Genomic DNA, 19,086 nt, shown 5'->3' on the forward strand with positions numbered 1-19,086 from the left:
TAAGGTAGCATTGTCTCTTCCATTATAAAGGGCTTGTCTTCACTACCGGGTTAAGTCAACCTCAGTTACACTTCTCTAGCTACGTGAATAACGTAGCTGGAGTCAATGTAGCTTAAGTTGACTTTCCCCCAGTGTCTTCACTGCACTGTACCAATGGAAGATGCTCTCCGGTCGACTTCCCTTACTTTTCTCAGAGAGATGGAGTACCAGGGTCGATCAGAGAGTGCTCTGCCATCGATTTAGTGTGTCTTCATTAGTCCTGTTAAACGGATTCCAGCTGCATCAATTGCAGCAGTGTTAGTGAAAACCAGCCCAAATTCTGGGTTCTGAAATTCTGTTCCCAAAAAACTTCTCTTTGGAGGCAGCATGGCTCTCTAGATAGGTCATGGACTGGGAGTTAGGGAAACCTGGGTTTGTATTCTAAGCTCTGCCAGTGACTCACTGTGTGACCTTGGTCAAGTTTACTTCCCCTTTCTGTGCCTCAGCTTCTCTATCTGTAAAAAGGAGGCAAAAGTACCTTCCCTCCTTCCTTTTGTAAAGTGCTTTCAGTTCAGTGGATGAAAACTATTGTCCTAAATGTTAAATCACAGTAAGCTTAACATTTAGGTAACAAGTTTTTACCCTAAAGTTTTTTAAAACAAATCAATCCACTGTAAAAACACTCTGGAGTTACAAAGTGTCTAAATTACATCATTAGCCCTGCTGTAAGCATTAATTGCACTAATGAAAAATTATGTTGATGCAGGCCTCATTTCTATATTCTTTAGATGCTTTACAAAAATACCCTTTTTATGCCCTTGAATTTGGAATAATATATGGCAAAGGATCAAGAATGATGTGAAGATGAGCTTCAGGCCATTCTTGACCCCTGCCATTAAGTTATTCAAAACTCAATGAAAGATCAGTTCCAGATCAAGCCATACTGAAATCCTAATCCGTGTGCTGTCATCAGCCAATAGCGAGTTTGGAACATGACATATAGAGGCATGGCAGATGTTGCAAATCATGCTTCTTCTCTCTTGGTTTCTCTTCAGGCATATAACTTTATTGTAATGTATAGGAATAGGGTCAAGTCAGCCTCAGTCAATAACCACTTTTGGATTGCTTCATTTTGCCTACCCATGCACTAATTGATCCCTTAATGCGTCCTTTATTCTCTCTCCAAACCGGCATTGCTCTGTTGATTTCTGTAATCCAGCCACCTATTCAGAAATTATTTCATTTTCTTTTTGAGTCCGTTTATAGACGGAGAAACTCCCAACAGTCACCAGGGAATTTGGGGATTTTATAGAACATCCCCAATCTCAGCAAATGTTCTGTCTCTGGGTTTAATAGGAGCTGTTAAACTGCACAGCAGACTCTATGTTTCCCCCCTACATCCCCACTTTACACTTAGTAGAACAACCACACTTTCTCACTGTTTATACCATTAGCAATTAGGTGCTATTCCAGTTTCTTTATATAACTGACCCAGGCTGCTACTAAGTGATCAAACAAGTCAATTTTCAACAGACAGATATTTTAAACCTCTTTTTCCCTTCTCAGATGAGCAATTTAGTTCTAGTCCCAGTGGCTGCAGGCTGCAGTTTCTTTTTCATTTTTACTTTCCCTAGACTTCTGCAGTCCCATCCACCCTCAGCATAGGTTGCTGTCTTTTGTTCTTTCCACGACAATGATGGGAATGAACCATTCACGCATAGTCAGTTCCAAATGATTGTGTTTTTGAGAGTATACCCAACATGCAAGATCTAACCACATGTACACACTGCTACTCTGGATGGGTTCTGGCAGCTTCCATAGAACATTGAGCGCCATTAGATGGCACACAAACTACTTAGAAGGAAACTGCCCTATTCCTAATCACCACATTTTTACCACTTTCTGTTTTGTAAACAGGCTTGAAATTCACGCCTGGGGTGGGGGGTTTATGCATGTGCATGTGTAAATATGTTATAGATCTTGGTCTATGCATCCCCGTTAGTGTGTTTTTGGGGCGGGGTAATCAAGGTCTAATTTTTTTTATTTTTATTTTTTAAAATCTTGTAGTACTAAATCACTGAAGACTCCTGAAAGGACTTGGGCCCTGGTCCTGCAATGAGCTCCAGGCAACTACCTCTCTGGTGAGCTCCATGGAGAATCCAATAGGTCCACCTGTGTGGTGTGCATAGTAGGATCAGAACTTAAGATGTCAGTGCAGTACACCTGATGACTTATCGTAGGGTCATATATCACTGGACAATGTTATGTTCCACTGAGAAAGCGTGTTTTCCACTATGCAAGTATGTGAACAGGCACAGATCTTTTGTACACAATTTATCCTAGAGCAGAAGTGGGCAAACTATGGCCAGTGGGGCCCATCCGGCTCCCAGGACTGTCCTGCCTGGCCCTTTACCTCCTGGCCCCTCCCCTGCTGTCCCTCCTTCCCCACAGCCATGCCGCTGCACAGGCAGCGCTCTGGGAGGCGGGGTTGCGCACTCCTGTCAAGCAGCGCGGCAGCGTGTCTGGCTCTGGCCGGATGGTGCAGCTGCCAAGACATGCTGCTTTGAGCAGCATGGTAAGGGGTCGGGGGTTGGATAAGGGGCAAGGGTCCCAGGGGGCAATTAGACGACAGGGAGCAGGGGGCAGTTGGATGGAGCGGAGGTTCTGGGTGTTGGTCAGGGGATGGGGAACAGAGGAGGGTTGGATAGGCATGGGGTCCCGGTGGGCCAGGGACAGGTGTGGATGGGTTGACAGTCAGAGGACTGGAGCAGGGGGTTGGAGGGGGCTGTTAGGGGGCGGTCAGGGGACAATGAGCGGGGGCGGGGGTTGGATGGGTCGGTGGTTCTGAGGGGGGCAGGAAGTGGGAGGGGTCAGATAGGGGGCGGGGCCAGGCTGTTTCAGGATGCACAACCTTCACTACCCGGCCCTCCATATAGTTTTGCAACCAAAATGTTTGCCTGCTCCTGTCCTACAGCATTATAAAGTACAGCACTCTGTGCTAAATGTGATGTCGCCCACTCTTATGAGAGGCTTTGGAGAAGGATACCATGCTACAACACCCAAGCACAACTAGTTTGTGCCTCAGCCTTAAATATTGTTTTAAATTTATTGGTTTAATTCATACAGCGTGATCACTAACAACTCCACATTTCACATCACTGGAGCTGCAAGAGAAAAGGGGAAAACATATTATTTGTACCAAACTATTCAGAAGTAATATAGATTATCTGCAAGCAGGGCCATTTGCTGTGTCCAGGTATCTGCAGATAACCTAGCACATTAATTATTACATTTCTGCAATTCTCTCTTGTTCTCTCTCTTTCATTACATTCAATTATGTGTAGTCACTTAGAGGTACATTTTTAAAACACTGCATGGGTGATACGTGCAGGGCGGGGAAACTAAGAAGCAAATACCTGGAATGTTTCTGAGCACATGGTTCCATGTCTCAGTTATTTTGACAATTCATCTCTTCATGTCATCTGTCTCACACAGTCATGCTGAGTCCTACTCTGTTATCTCAAAACAACATATCTGGAGTCATTAGCTCCTTTTTAAAAAAATCCACATACTTATTCATTATATTCAAGGTAGACAAGTCTGCCTAGAGAAAATATTGGTTGGTTTATTCTTGTTCCACTACCTCTTTCAAGTTCTCTCTCTCTTATCTGCAGCCAGGGAAAAGATCTATATTCTAATGAATCCACACAGTGACACTGCACACTTAAGGGAGGGTCAAGGTCAAGTGACTCATCTGCATCTGGATACAACACTTCTAGCTGAAGCATGATTTTCACACACACTCATGATGTAGCCTATTGCTAAACTGCTCCTTTCAGACGGTGCAAGATAACAAGGTGGCTAAGAATAGACAGAGATGACAGTGGTATCAAATATTAATATAGACGTATACAAAGCAATCTGCAGACTTCCTGCAGATGCTATTGTGTTTTATAGTTTATTATGTTAAAGGAATGCAATCAACTTGCAATCTAGTCAATTTCAAGAGTTACCTGTAGGGTTTAGGTACTGCTTCAGCCACTGAGTACCCTGCCAATATTTTACAACAAGGTTTTAATCTTTTCCATGGCTTTTGATGAAGGGGAGACCCACTCAAACCAAAGGGGAACAGATTGAATATACACGGGCAGCAGTGAAACTGTCTACACACACTGCTGTGAAATGCACAAAGTAAATACACCCATAGGGGAGGGGATAAGAAGAAATATTTTCCCCTATGTCTCTGTCTTAAATCTATTGTTTTGTAGGTAAATATATTGTACAAAAGTGCAATTTTTTTTAAGTTTAACCCTTTAAATGATTGGACTAACAAAATAACATGCCTGGCAAACTTTTTTTTAAAAAAACTTTCTATTCTCCTGCATTGGCATGGAATTCATTTGCCATGTTGTCCTAGTTTCCATTTCCTGTGTTTGAAGCAATAACTCAGTACGATAAGTTATGCATAATTAGTTACATTTTTCAGATACTTCAAGGCACTTGGTTGGTGGGCTCTGTAGGGACAGGTCCCACATTACAATCATTGAAAACTATGTTAATGAGATAATGTAATGATAGTATGCAAGTGACTGTGCTAATATCTGTGTTAAGCCTCTGAGCATGAACAGGATCTTATTCAAAACCCATTGTAGTCGATGGAAGAACTCCCATTGATTCTAATCACACCCTAAGAATATGTCTACATTGCAATTAAATACTCAAGGCTGCCCTGTGTCAGCTGACTCTGAGACAGGGGGATCAGGCTGCAGGGCTCTAAACTTTCTGTGTAGATGTTCAGGCTTGGCCTGGAACAAGGGCTCTGGGATCCTATGAAGTGAGGAGGGTCCCAGAGCTCAGGCTCCAGTCGGAACCTGACTGTCTATGCTGCAATTTAAATGTTTCCAGAAGCTGGAGTGGTCTATCTGACCTGGCTGCTTATATAATCAAGGTTAGTGCTGTGTTTTCTCTGTCTCCAACTCAAATCCTGAGTCCTTGCGAAACATTACAGCTTTGTGCCACACGAGACACGTAAGGACTGTGAACACCTCAGTAGAACTGCAGTTGTCAAGCCAACCAGAAAGGACAAAATCAGTGCTGCTCACACTAGCTCCATAACCTAGGTGTACAAGACAAGAGGAGGTCTGAAAGAACCTTCCTTCCCATCTTGTGCCTCTGGCATAGCACTCTTGTCATTATGCAGAGCTGAGGAGCTGCTTCCCTCCTAGCCTTCCCCAAGACACAAGTCACCCCAGAGAGAGCTGGCAGAGGTAAGGAGTGGACTATGGTCCTTTCCACACTAGCTCATGGAGCTTGCTATGAAGCAGCGGGAACACAGGCTATGTATGCACTTGGGGCAATGTGAGTTCTCTTTCTCCAAGCTGATGATCTAGGAAGTGGGATTGTGAGTCTTCCATCTGTAAAGTGGGGTGGATGATTCTTACCTCTCTGGCAGGACTGCCGGGAAGATGAATTTGTGTTAATACAGTCCTTTAACAAAACAAAATGGATATGAAATCATATTTATAATATCTGGGATGTCTGCATCTAGTGTCCACCCTCCGGATATTACAAAACTACCAACTAAGTTGTAAAAGCTAGATTCAGAGTAAACGATTTGTGGAGACCAAGTATTAATGGCAAGGTATTTATTTATTAGTCATGAGTTAGTTCCGTGGGGAGAACTGGTTCAGTTTTGTTTGTTTTAAAATAGGTTCTACATTACAATGAGATTGTCTCAGAACTCACAAGTATTGGGAGGTTCTCAAATTTCTTGGGTGGATTCTTCTGTTACTTTAAAGAATATTCTTCTGTAGTAAGATTGACTTCAAAAGATATTCTTCTATGGCAACTGAACTGAAGAGAAGAGCATCAGTTATGTGGTATGATTGTGGATCTCTGAATAATAGGTCATTGAGTTAATTATCTAGGGTGAATGGTACATCTGATTGCATTTAGAAGACTCCTTCACTGCAAACAGTGAGAATTGAAGCGTCAGCACAGGAGTTGCACAAGCAATTTAACATGTGGCTTCCATCCATTTCTCCGTCTTTATATAAAACAATAACAACAACATATTCCATGTGTGGAATTGTGGCTAATAATAATAACTGGGCTGAGCAGCTGGAAGAGCACTCATAGCTTAGTAGCAGATCACTGGTCTTGGAGGCTGGAGACCCAGATTTAATCCAAACAATGGGTTTTCCATGTAAGATTTCTGTATTTATTGCTATGTAATTCTGTTTACCCCAGAGAAGCATATTACTCAGCCAGACTTTGTAATATAGCCTGTGATTCTTAAACAGCAGGACTCTTGTTTAATATTTTTTCCTTCTTATTGACACATCACCCCAATACCCTCTAGAAACACTGTCCTGCATCTGAACTGTTGGATTCTCCTCAAGTCTTGTTACCCTTTTCTAAATCTAGGAAGTTCTTAGTTCCACTCCAGAGCAGGTGATCTTTACTCATCATTCTCTGCTTGCTTGTACCATCACTTGTGATTTCTAATCTTTCTGCTTTAGAAATTAAATGCTGCCTTCAGGCAGTATCTATAAGAGAAATCCCCCAAAACTGACCAAGCAACGGGGCAGATCTAGGCAGGAACACAGTCTGGGATCCCCCTCCAGCATTAGTTGTACCAGACCCCAAAACCTACACCAGAGTGATTGAAAGAAAGTGGCACAGAGAGCTAGATCCTCAGCAGGTGTAAATTGGATATAGCTCCTGATCCTCTTCTGGAGCAAGGCATAGCTCCATGGAATTCTTACTGCTTTATCACATGGAGTGCAATGGAACCACGCCAATTTATGCCCCCGGGGATCTGGTCTGCAATGCTTTTCATCCTTGACCAGTGCCATGACAACCTCACATTCCCAGCTGAGGAAACCCTGTGATCCTCTGCTTATCTCTTTTGTTCTTCTATGGCAACACCCAGAGACTTCAATGGTGAAAGCTGTTAAAAGTTTATTTTAGGATCAAGCAACAGGTGTTAAAAAGGTTATTAATGTTTTCCAAGTAAAATTTTGTTTGCTTCTCAAAGCCTCTGTCAAGTCTGTCTGACATGTATTCATCACCCAATGCTCTGGATACTGAGTACAATAATCTAGGTAGCAGATTTTCAGATATAATTTGTGACACATAATTAACAGATCAGAGCAGGGTCTCATTTTTTATTATCTGAAGTTTTCAGAGTAACTACATTTGAACTCTGCTGTTCATAATAAACAACAAATGTTCACATTTTAGCAGATTTGAGTGTCTCACCATTCAATACTGGATTACTTGAAAAACATCCCAGTAAAATTATAAAAGAGCTTTCCCTAACAAATATTACTTTGCTAATAGTGATCATGTTACCTACATCACTCCCAATGCTACTCTGGCAAAATACTACTCTCTAGGCCTACTGTATTAGAAATGCAAAGGAGAAGGCAGGAAGTTATATTATTGGCAGAATTGATGTGTCAAAAAACGGTGCTCTTAATATAGTCAAATATATGATCATAGCAGTTTAGTTGGTGTGCAGTTCTCATTGGTACTGCTCTGTTTATTTTGAAAGGAGATACTCAAGACTGTTACATTTTCAAAGCAAATCATAAATATTAACTTATGGGCCTGGTTTTTCAAGAAGTTGCTGCACACCTAACTTGTGCATGCTATTATGAGTGGAAATCTGGTACATGTGTGGCAAATGATATCCTGTAGTCATGTGCAGTCACAGTAACCAGGGATGGATGGACAAATCAGGCACTCGGTTGCATAAATTCTTTCACATGCAATTGTATACCTGAATTTTTGAAAATCAGGCCCTTCGTTTTAGTCACCTTGTGCAGTTATTACAGTCTGTTTATAGCTATACACTTTCCATCTCTCCTCATCCATCCATTCAAGTCACTTTCAATACTCTTCTCTGAGCTTCTCCCAAAGTGTCCATATGCTTCTGGTAATGAGATTTCCAGAATGGAATACAATACAGTCATGTCAGAGAAACGGGAGGGGAGGGGGCAGAATGGGACTCTTACTTCTTGGTCCCTGACATGATTCCTCCACCAATACAGCCCAAAATCTCATTGGTTTCTTTTCCTACTATATCACATTGCAAATTATTTTTTAATTCATGGCCACTCCCACCTCTCTAGCAGATTACTGCAACCCATTGAATGCAGTTGCAGATTATCTCCTCCCCCTGTCTCTCCCCATCCCCCATATTCTGTGTAAAATGAATGAAAGGGCAATGCATTATATTCTAACAACAACTGGGGACCAGGTTCGGCCACCCCTTCTCATGTTGCTTTGCAGAAGGTAAAAAAGAGATTGTCTGCGGAGTAAGGTTACAACTCAGTGTGAGCAAGTGTGGCAGAATCTAAATGTAAATCCTCAGCTAGTGTGAAAGGAGGGCTAATCAGCATGAGGGCCAGATCCTTAGCTAGTGAGAATTGAAGTCAATGGTACTGTGCAATGTGAATTTGTATCAGCTGAAGATCTAGGCCCTATTTTACATGCGTAGTAAAATGCTGGCCTTATATTAACTAATCACAGCTCGATCTTACCTCTTGTAAATGGTTTTTATAGCACAGTGTGTGAGATCTTTTGACTTCCTCGTAGCTGGAGTATTTTATCAGAGTTTAGAATCTGTCCTCAGGAAACATTTTCTGACAATTGTATTACAGATGCAGTTACAACCATGAAGTAGTGAAATTCAGAATAAAACATCCTGTAATGTGTATTTAGTGACATTTATATCCTGCAGATCTTAGTATAGAGTAGTATCTTTCCTAAATTTCTGTAGGCATTCAGTTTAGGTATAATTTCGATAGGTTAAGTATAGAGACGTGAGACTTTATTTCAGTTACTTGAAAGAGGCTTATATTGTCATTACAGAAAGAAAAATAGAGCGCACATAAAAATACATCATGTAATTTATAGAGTAGGGTTAAAAGCCTATGTGCATTGGTTAAAAGCAACCTATTCCAGTTCTGCTCCTGTTCTCAAAATATTGGTTGGCACAGAACATGAAGGAGGTGGCTTCAACAAACACAATCTCTGTTATGGGAGTTTGAATATAAATATATAAATAGATGCTTTTCTGTACATCAGTCTCCTAGACTAGACTCCGTGACAGCTTCTATTTTAACCTTTCAAGCTAATAAAGATCTGCTTAAAAACAGGTACATTTTTCATATTAAAGACATTCTTCACTGGAGTGAGCATTTTTCTCCTACAATGATTAGGTCAGATTCTCTAGTCTGGCTAAACTATACTCAGAACAGCACTGTGGTGGGGAGGCAAAGGTGCTTTATGCCACCATCGTGGAGCCTTCTTGGGACTTCCTCAAAGGCTGCTTTTACTTATGCCCACAGCTCCAATGACAGCTGGGGGATAGCTGGAGAGCTGAGGCACCCTGGCCATATCCCCTTTATCTCAGGAATGCACTGGCATGAAAGGAGGAGATGAGGGGATGAGACAGTGACTCTGTGCCACCCAAGGATACCCTTCATGCCAGGAAACTCCTCAGGCAGCCAGAAAGAGTGCCAGGGCACGGGCTGAAGGAGAAAGTAACAGAAGAATGAGATGAGATTAAAGGAGAGTAGTAAGAGGAAAATAACCTATTTTTTCACAAATTAAAGTTCCACTGTTCCATTATAACTCCTTGCATGTTGCTAGACCTCAGTTTTGTGAATTTTGGGGGGTGGGAATTACAGAACTAGTGCATGCTCAGCATGACATTTATCAGGCTTTTAGCAAAGGCCTATGTATCATTTAAGACCTACTACATCTTGTGCTGGCTCTCTGCAAGGGGCGTGAAATTCACCTTATGCATGCTGGCATTGCCTAAACAGTCTCTTTTGCTACTCTCCAGTAGTGAAACTATGGGATAAAAGCATGCCAATCTTCTTAACGTTCCTATTTTTAATTATTTGTAACTTTCTGTACAAGTCCGCAAGAGAAGACTGTCATGACACCTTTCTTTGCATAATGTAAAGCAGACTACAAGTCAAACACTTCTATCTTTGAGCTGTTTGGTGTACGTCTGTAACACTGCCCGGTATTATATGGAATCCGAACAGCTATGTTTGAGTACATACTCAGCTATGTATCATAGGCCTCCTACTGCTAAAGGAAGTATTTCAAGTGGTAGAGGAGTCTGTGCCTGTAGAGCAGGAGATCTGAGTTCTATTCCTGCTATTGCTATGAAGTGCTTATGCAGCACTGACCATCCTGAACTTGTGTTCAGTGGCAATGGATTAATTAAATGTTTTTTATGAGGAATATTACATGATCATGTGCAATGACTATGGGCCAGATTCTGAGCTAGTGTAGATCACCATCACTCCACCAAAAACAAGGCAGCTACACTAAATTACACCATCTGAGGATCTGGCCTCATGTTGTAATTAATAAACCTCGCAGGGCAGAGGTAAGGTTGAACATGAAATCTTCATTCAGTGTTTCCTGGCCTTTTTTTGCATGTATCTCAATGACCTTAGCGTTACACCATTATTGGGTTTTCATGTGGAATTGAATTCAATTTTATAACATAAAAATTGAGCCTTGTTTTCTAACTGATTTAATTTGAGACCAGGATATATTGGTGGGTATAATCAGTTAATCATATCCTCTGAAGAAATGTCCCTAGCATCATACATCTGGGCTTCAGAACCTTGAACACTTACATTCAAGCTATTTCCCAGACTTGTAGTTGAAGCCAACATATTAACTACAATGTATATATTCTGTCTTCATCTATGTAGGTATAAGTTGCACAATTGGTTGTAAAGGCCTAGGAATAAACTGGCTTGGAAATGAAACTATCCCTAACTCCATGTGGGAAGTTCTTGTCTGATCAGTTATGAGATCTTTGGTGGGATAGTATGGGAAGTCTGGTGCTGCTTCTGCCCCTCAGTACTTGGCCTGTGGCTGCTGATAAAGGGAGTTTAAAGTGCATTAATACCAGTTCATCAGACACTCTATGAGAAAATAACCAACATGGAAACTGGAAAGTAAACAGCTTAAATGAAACGTGAATGAGAGAAAAGAATCCTCACCTGGCAGAGTCTGGAAGTAGAAGATTAAGGAGCCCCATTGGCTCGAATTGGACTTCCATCCAATGTTCTTGGTCCTGAAGGATGACACCCATAACATGGTGAGAATTTGAGAAGCTTGGGGAAATGGTGAATACTTGGAGCAGAACCACCAGCCTCCAGGAATGAAAAGGAAAAGTGCAGTGCTCAAATTTGGGGATGAAGCACAGTTAGAGATGCCACATTACTTAGGTTGTGTGGTAACCTATACTACACTGGCTTACTCTCATCTAGTGGCTCGACATCATAGAGGTTTGAGTTGGCTACCGAGTCCACTTTAGCAGATCTGGTTTGTTGCCTCAAGCAGTCATAAAATCCAGAGATTCTGGGTTCAGTCTCTGGTGACTACCTGTCCAGAAAGACAGTTACATGAGTTCTTTGGGGCAGGGACTCTCTACTTGTGTGCCCAGTTGTGCTTAGCACAGATGGGGTCTTGATCCTTGTTTGGGCCTCTATGTCCTACCTCAATATAAATAATTAATAATTTCCCATATCTCCATTCCGTCAACTGGAAATACATTAATTTAGAGCGTATAATTACATCTGTCCTGCCATTTGAGCAATGGGGAAAACATGACGTATGAGGAAAAAGGAAAAAAAAAGTTCAGCGACATTATGTCCTTTACCACATAAACTGCAGTAATGATTCCTGATCTGCTCTGAGTGTTCTTGCAATAATATTAAAAAAAAATACAGAGTACAAGAATAAGTGTTGTAAGTTAGAACTACCCTGGAGCATCTCTGAATTCTACACCCTAATGTGCAGGAGAGAGTCAGGTCTTTTTCAGTTTTTAATACCATATTTCACTGTACGTAATACAAGAACAAAACATAACTTTGAGGGATGTTTTGTTTGTGCTGAATCTGCCCAGATTCTTTTTGCTTACTGACCTCCACAGCACTCTTACAAAGTCTGGCATCTTTTCATGTTGTAGAGGAAACCAGGAAGCTAGCTAGGCTTCTCTCCACTCAGAGCACTGCAGAGGCACAAGTCTACACTGACAGTGCTGCGCTGATGCAGTTGTCCTGTTACAGTGATGGAGGTGTGGACAAGCCCTGAGACTTGAACTTAATTTTTTTTTTAATCTAGTTAACATCACTGAGGGGAAAATATCTTATTTGCGTAATAAATCTTATTTAGTATGTGTACCACTGTACACATCAAACCACGACACAATCATTAAGAAATTAATCTTCAAAATGTTCCTTTGAGGCAGGTAAGTTTGTCAGGCTAATTGAGGTACCGGGAAGCTAAGACCTTGTGTATACAAGGAGTGCTTTGCTGGTATAGAAATACCAATACACTCTACCAATAAAAGAAAGTGTGGCTGCAGTTTCTACTGGCAGAGTTGTGCTTCTATAACTATTTCTTATTTCACCACCCCCAAACTTCACAAGCTATCCCCAAAAAGTGTAGTTTTAGCAGTTTAACTGCATCTATACTAGGGCTTCTGCTGCCACAGGTCTGTTAGTCATAAATCACATCTCCTCATACCTCTGGGCACCATCAATATGTAGTCACATGTCCTCAGATAGTTTGCCCCCAGGCCAGAGAGTGAGTTAATGGCAGAGTCAAGATTAGAACTCAGAAGTTTATGGTTCTTCAGCCTTATCTACACTACAAATGCTTTGAAAGATTAGCTCCCTACTGTAGACACAGTGTATGCCAACAGAAAGAGTTTTTCTGCCAGTATAGTAACATCACATCTCCAAATGACATTAGCTATGCTGCCAGAACCCCTCTTGTGTTGGCATAGATGTCAATTGGGAAGATGTTTTTTCACACCTCTGCCCTATGTAGTTATGTTCAGTAGTTTGAGCACTGGTCTGCTAAACCCAGGGTTGTGAGTTCAATCCTTGAGGGGGACACTTAGGGATCTGGGGCAAAAATCTGTCTGAGGATTGGTCCTGCTTTGAGTAGGGGGTGGGACTAGATGACCTCCTGAGGTCCCTTCCAACCCTGATAGTCTATGAATAGAAATCTATGTTGCCAAAACTTTGTAGTGCAAACCTGGCCTCAGTCCTAAGGCCAGACTAGTATACAAGGCCCCCCTCTCATTGTATCTGAGTTTTATATACACTGTGCATGGACACAAGAGACAGATAATGTATGACAGTGTGACGTGGTACAAAGTCTGTTTGTGGAAGCCATGTTACACTTGAATGGAGAAACCACAAATGAACTCAAGAGATACCAAAGGACTATTAATAGAACCTTTGTTATACATGCACATCCTGCATTTTTTTATATTCCTCACAAATGACAGAAAGTTATTTTAGGGATGTTTTCGATTTTTAAGTATTATAGGATTTATTTTTTTTACCCTTTCACCTGTGAAGCTTGGTATCTTAGTTGTGAGTCTGACTGCATGGATCAGAGGGAGCCAATAAAAACCTTTAAAAGCAAACTAATATAGTATTTCTGTTGGTAATTATGTCCTGATTTTCAAGTCTGCCCTTATGGAAAGACTGGGTTTTTCACATAAAATCTGTCTTTGTGTGAAGTCCAGCTCCTCAGCAATTTCCTGTTCAGGGATTTGAGGACAAGGCATTCACCACTTCCTGGATCCAACTCTTGCTCCCTGCAGAATGGAGGTGTTCAGGCACTGTGAAGTCTCCTCCAACTATGAAGGGCTATTCCAAATATTCCTTCTGAATAGATGATGGGGATCCTAAGCCAACTACTTGGCTCTGACGCTGGGGCTAAGATTTTAGTGTACATCTGAGGCAGCCAGTCTGGCAAGAGCAATTATGGCTCTGGTGCCGGCTGTTGAGTTAATAATCCATTAACTAATAAAGATTTACATGATACATTTTGATTAAATCAAATCCAGTTTTAACACTTAAGCAAGATGCATCCTCAAGTTTGCCTGACAAATAAATGCCTTGGAGGTGGTTCTGTCTCCAAAGGGTTAAAAAGTACATCACTTGAACTGTCATCTTTATTAGGTAAATATATGACATTTTCCAAACCAGAATGCTTACCCCACAAGCTCTAGATCAGGGTGGGCAAACTTTTTGGCCCGAGGGCCACAATGGGTTTGTAAAACTGTATGGAGGGCCAGGTAGTGAAGGCTGTGCCTCCTGAAACAGCCTGGTCCCTGCCCCCACCCACTTCCAACCCCCTGACTACCTCCCTCAGAATCCCTGACCCATCCAACCCTCCTTGCTCCTTGTCCCCTAACTACCCCTTCCTGGGATCCCCCGTCCATAACTGCCCCCAGGACTCCACCCCAATTCTACCCTCCTTCTCACAGTCCCCTGACTGCCCCGACCCCTACCCACACCCCTGGCCCCTGACAGGGCCCCCGGGACCCCACGCCTATCCAACCCCCCGTTCACCATTCCCTGACCCCTATCTACACCCCTACCCCCTGAGACTCCCATGCTTATCCAACCCATACCCCATGTTCCCTGCCCCCGGATCACCCCCAGAACCTCTGTCCTATCCAACTGTCCCCTGCTCCCTGTCCTCTGATTGCCCCCCAGGATCCCCGCCCCTTATCCAATCACCAGACCCTTTACCATGCTGCTCAGAGCAGCATGTCTGGCAGTCGCACTGCCCAGCCAGAGCCAGACATGCTGCTGCACTGCTCAGCAGGAGCGCACAACCCTGCTACCCAGAGCGCTGCCCACCTGGTGACGTGGCTGAGGGGGAGGCAGGACAGTGGGGGAGGAGCCAGCAGCTCAAGGGCCGAGCAGGACAGTCCCACAGGCCACAGTTTGCCCACCTCTGATCTAGAGCCATTGCATTCTACTCCGTAAAAAATACCAAGCTTAAAATACATGTGATACACATACCAAATACAATCTGCACAGTTAGTAGAATGCAAGGGTTTTGGAAAAGAACTTAAACATGTGGTTAACTGACATGGCAGACCAACTATTTCTGCCATTCAGTTCTTTGGTAGATAATAATTGGATAATATTTGGTTATTTTAAAAACCAAATTAAATAAAAATAAATCCCTGTGGACATGATTCTCCCCATCTCTCTAGTCTTATATCACCATAACCTGACCAAAATCAAAGTTATACTTGTGTAAATCTGGAGTAATGCAGTGCGGAATCAGGACAATTATTTCACACCTAGGTCATATTAATGATAAAAACAACCACAGCTTTGAAATTCACAATTCAAGGAGTCACTTCATTCTTCCATATCCCTTCCCTAAATTTTATTAGTTTATGTCACAATCCTCCTCTTGTTTAATCAGAGTGTTTGCATTTAATATTCGTTTCCCCACTTCCTCCATTCTCATTACTTATAATAATTCTTGCCTCAACACTGAAAGGTAACATGGTTGTGATGGTGCCAAGAGCATCACAGGGTAATTATGCTGACAGTTGTTAGTATGATCAACTATCATTTTAAAACATAAGTTGAAATTTGTGGGTACTAAATGGAATCTTTTGCTTCACAAAAGCAGAATTTCATAAGTGAACTCTACTAACAAATATTTCTATCTGCTTTCCTTGCTGTGCTACTAAGGAATAATAGTAAGTGTCTTGGGTCTGATTCTCCAACTGCAAGTTGTAAGTCAAACCCATTGGCTCCCATTGCAGCTACTCAAATCCTACACAGGAGACTGGAGTCTTCACTGAGCAGCTGATTATTCAAGTTCTGCTGTGATCCTATCAAAGGACAGGATGTAGCCTCTGTGCAGAATCTATCCAGCAAGAGTACAGTTTATAGCCACATAGAACCTATTCTGTCAAAACCTACACTCACTCCTATACTGCAGTACCTCTAAGAGACCAGGTACTGAAGTCTGAAGGAAATGGACATTATGGATTGCTGGGAAAGTTTTTGGAAAAAGTTATGTGAAGCACAGAAAGTATATTCGAAAATTTTAAAGGAACACACCACACGTGCATTAGAGAGACAGAAGTTGAAAATCAGAAAAGCTTGGGAAAATCCCATAACAACAATATTTGAGCTGAAGTCAAAAATGAGAGCAGTGGTTATACAGTTTAGCGTCTGATAAAAATCTGTTCTGTAACTGCTCCTGAAAGACACTCTAACTTGCCCCATATTTAAGATGGATGAGAAGTTTGCTGTCAAACAGACAAGGCTTAAAAGACTAGAGGAACTGAAGGTTTGATCTTTAACACCAGATGGAGAAGAAAAAGATGAAAGAAAAGTTAAGTAAAGCCTTTTCCTAAGCTGTACTGATTACTAGAAAGCTTTTGACATGGTCTGCAGTATAAGCAGAAGTGAGTGGTGACCCTTGATGTTAACCAGCTCACCCAACGTTGTTCCCCACCCCCAACTTTAACAGCCCAGTCAATATAGTGCTGGTACGTTGTTTTCAATTTTCCATTGTAGAAGCTGGCACAGTATTTTCTCTTCATGCCCCCAAAATGGCAAAATGTTATGGTACCTTCAAAGTCCAGTTTAGCTCCTATGAACACCCACAATTCTGTAAGGTATCACTTCGCACAAGTATATCATTTCTCCTTAAGTATATGTAGTAATCCATTAGTAAGTGTATTAGTTCAGTTACTTAGGGAATGATTACTGACTCAAAGGGTTAATGTTGGCTGAAGATGGCTTGATCAAGCATGGTATCACTGGTGACGATCTAATATATTGGTTTGTTTTGAAAAGGTGTAGCTGAGGCTACATATGACACTACCTACTTGATTAGAATGAGGAAAAGAGTTGTAGGATTTTATTGCATCCTTGAGTATGATGCTTTCGTCCGACATTGGCCTTGTAGATCTGCACAAAAACCTGCCCTGCTGTCCTGGAAGATCCCATCTATATGTGAAGATAGTGAACTCTATACTCATTCACACCAAAGCCTTTCTGCAGAGGCTGCCACCAAGGAATGCCAGTTGAGACTGTGGGGTGCTTTACAGGAATCTACATAACCAGAATTGGCCCAAGAGTTACTCATACCAAATGAACACACCCTGCCTATTTCCTAGCCATCATTACCAACCTGTTCCAGATTTGAACCAATACCCTAATAGGTCTTCTGTCCAAGTAGTCACAAAGGCCCAGACCCACTTTACATGCCTAAATCTCAGTTATACGGGCCTAAATCCTGCTGTTAGCTCCCCTGCAATCCACAAAACTCCTACCAAACCTGATGGGTGCCAAAATTCGCTCTGCACCTATACTTTCAGGTAAAATTTCCCTAGGCACCTAAGTTTCTGCCTCTGGACATGTGCACTGCTGCCTCCCTCTGGGTGTCTGAACTCCTATCTCCCACCTGAGCCCCAGAGCAATTCAAAAAGCTTGAAAAGACAAGCTCGCATCTGCCACCAAAGCATGGGGGGGCCCTATTCATTAGTTGTGCCTACTAGCTTGGGTCCCATTCAAAACTGAGGCAGGAGGTACCTACATTGTGACTTTTACTCCAGTGGTTGGAGCACTCACTTGAGATGTGGGTGATCCAGATTCAATTCTTCCCTCTCTTCCAGAGGGAAAGAGAGGATTTGAACAGGGGTCTCCCTCCTCAGGGAAGGGTGTTGTAACCACTGGGCTATGGGATATTTTGATGTGGGCCTCCCTCTGTCTTTCCTGTTGAAGCAGTTCTCCTGTGGATAAATAATGAAAGCATGATTGGAGCAGGGTGACTGGACCCATGGTCCTCAGCTTCCAGGTGGTTGCTCTAACCCAGTGGTTCTCATCCTTTCCAGACTACTGTACCCCTTTCAGGAGTCCGATTTGTCTTGCGTACTGCCAAGTTTCACCTCACTTAAAAACGACTTGCTTATAAAATCAGATATAAAAATACAAAAGTGTCACAGCACACTAGTACTGAAAATTAGCTTATTTCTCATTTTTACCATATCACTGTAAAATAAATCAATTGGACTTTAAACACTGTACTTACATTTCAGTGTACAGTATATAGAGCAGTATTAACAAATCATTGTCTGTGTGCAATTTTAGTTTCCACTGACTTCTTTAGTGCTTTTTATGTAGCGTATTGTAAAACTAGGCAAATATCTAGTTGAGTTGATGTACCCCCTGGAAGACCTCTGAGTACCTTCAAGAGTACGCGTACCACTGAGCTATGGTATACTACAGTCATTCTCTCATATTTAGCATCACAACCCTAGGTACATAATCATTGGGAAGTAGCATGATCCCCTGTTTACAGGTGGAGAACTGATGCATAGAGTGGTGGTCATTTGCTCAAGTAGTTACACAGTCCATGACAGAGCTGAAAACTAAACCTAGATCAGGGATGGGCAAACTTTTTGGCCTGAGGGCCACATTGGCGTTGCAAAACTGTATGGAGCACCGGGTAGTGAAGGCTGTGCCTCCCCAAACAGTCTGGCCCCTATCCCCATCCAACCCCTTGGACTTCCCACCCCCTGACTGCCCCCCTCAGAACCCCCAACTTATCCAACCCCCCCCCCTTGTCCCTTAACTGCCCCTCCCACGACCCTCCTACCCCTACCCCAGGACCACCCCATTTTATCCCCCTCCTCCAGTCCCCTGATTGCCCCGACCCCTATCCACACCCCCACCCCCTGACAGGCCCACCGGGACCCCACACCTATCCAACCCTCCCCTCCCTGTTTCCCATCCCCTGACTCTATCCACATCCCCACACCCTGAGACTCCCACGCTTATCCAACACCCCCAATCCATTCCTCATGTCCTGACTGCTTCTCAGAACCTCCGCCCCAACCAACTGCCCCCTACTCCCTGTCCCTTGACTTCCCCCAGGGCCCCCTGCCCTTTAACCCCCTTTCCATGCTGCTCAGAGCAGCATGTCTGGCAGCCACACTGCCTGGCTGGAGCCAGACACTCTGCCACACTGCTCGGCAGGAGCACGCTGCCACACTGTCCAGAGCACTGCCCACGCAGTGGCATGACTGCAGGGGTGGGGGGAAAGCAAGAAGGGGGACGGGAGTTCAAGAGCCTGACAGGACAGTCCCACGAGCCACCATAGTTTGCCCACCTCTGACCTAGATCTTTCAAATCCCAGTCTGATGCCTTAACCACAAGATCATCCCTTTCTTCCCATTTCTAATGCCTAAGTTCTATCACTCCCTTATGA

The 19,086-nt window shown here is 42.8% G+C and overlaps 1 protein-coding gene across 2 annotated transcripts in view; it reads right to left on the reverse strand.

Moving 5' to 3' along the window:
• Window positions 1-3,059: 3,059 nt before the first annotated feature.
• Window positions 3,060-19,086, reverse strand: part of IRX5 (iroquois homeobox 5) — a 39,154-nt gene continuing 23,127 nt past the window's right edge. Inside the window, exons 4-6 of one of the 2 annotated variants that reach the window (XR_012657241.1) lie at window positions 17,444-17,608; window positions 5,771-5,938; window positions 3,060-3,143 (exon numbers count right to left, since the gene is read on the reverse strand). Coding sequence is in view for 1 of the 2 variants with exons in the window: in XM_075073611.1 (XP_074929712.1) it covers window positions 3,135-3,143; window positions 17,448-17,608 (170 nt within the window). In the remaining variant the exon portion in view is untranslated. The remainder of the gene's footprint in view (window positions 3,144-5,770; window positions 5,939-17,443; window positions 17,609-19,086) is intronic. The other variant, XM_075073611.1, reaches the window with a different exon arrangement.

Source organism: Chelonoidis abingdonii, chromosome 19, assembly GCF_003597395.2.
Source record: "Chelonoidis abingdonii isolate Lonesome George chromosome 19, CheloAbing_2.0, whole genome shotgun sequence".
In the NCBI taxonomy this organism is placed as follows: domain Eukaryota; kingdom Metazoa; phylum Chordata; order Testudines; family Testudinidae; genus Chelonoidis; species Chelonoidis abingdonii.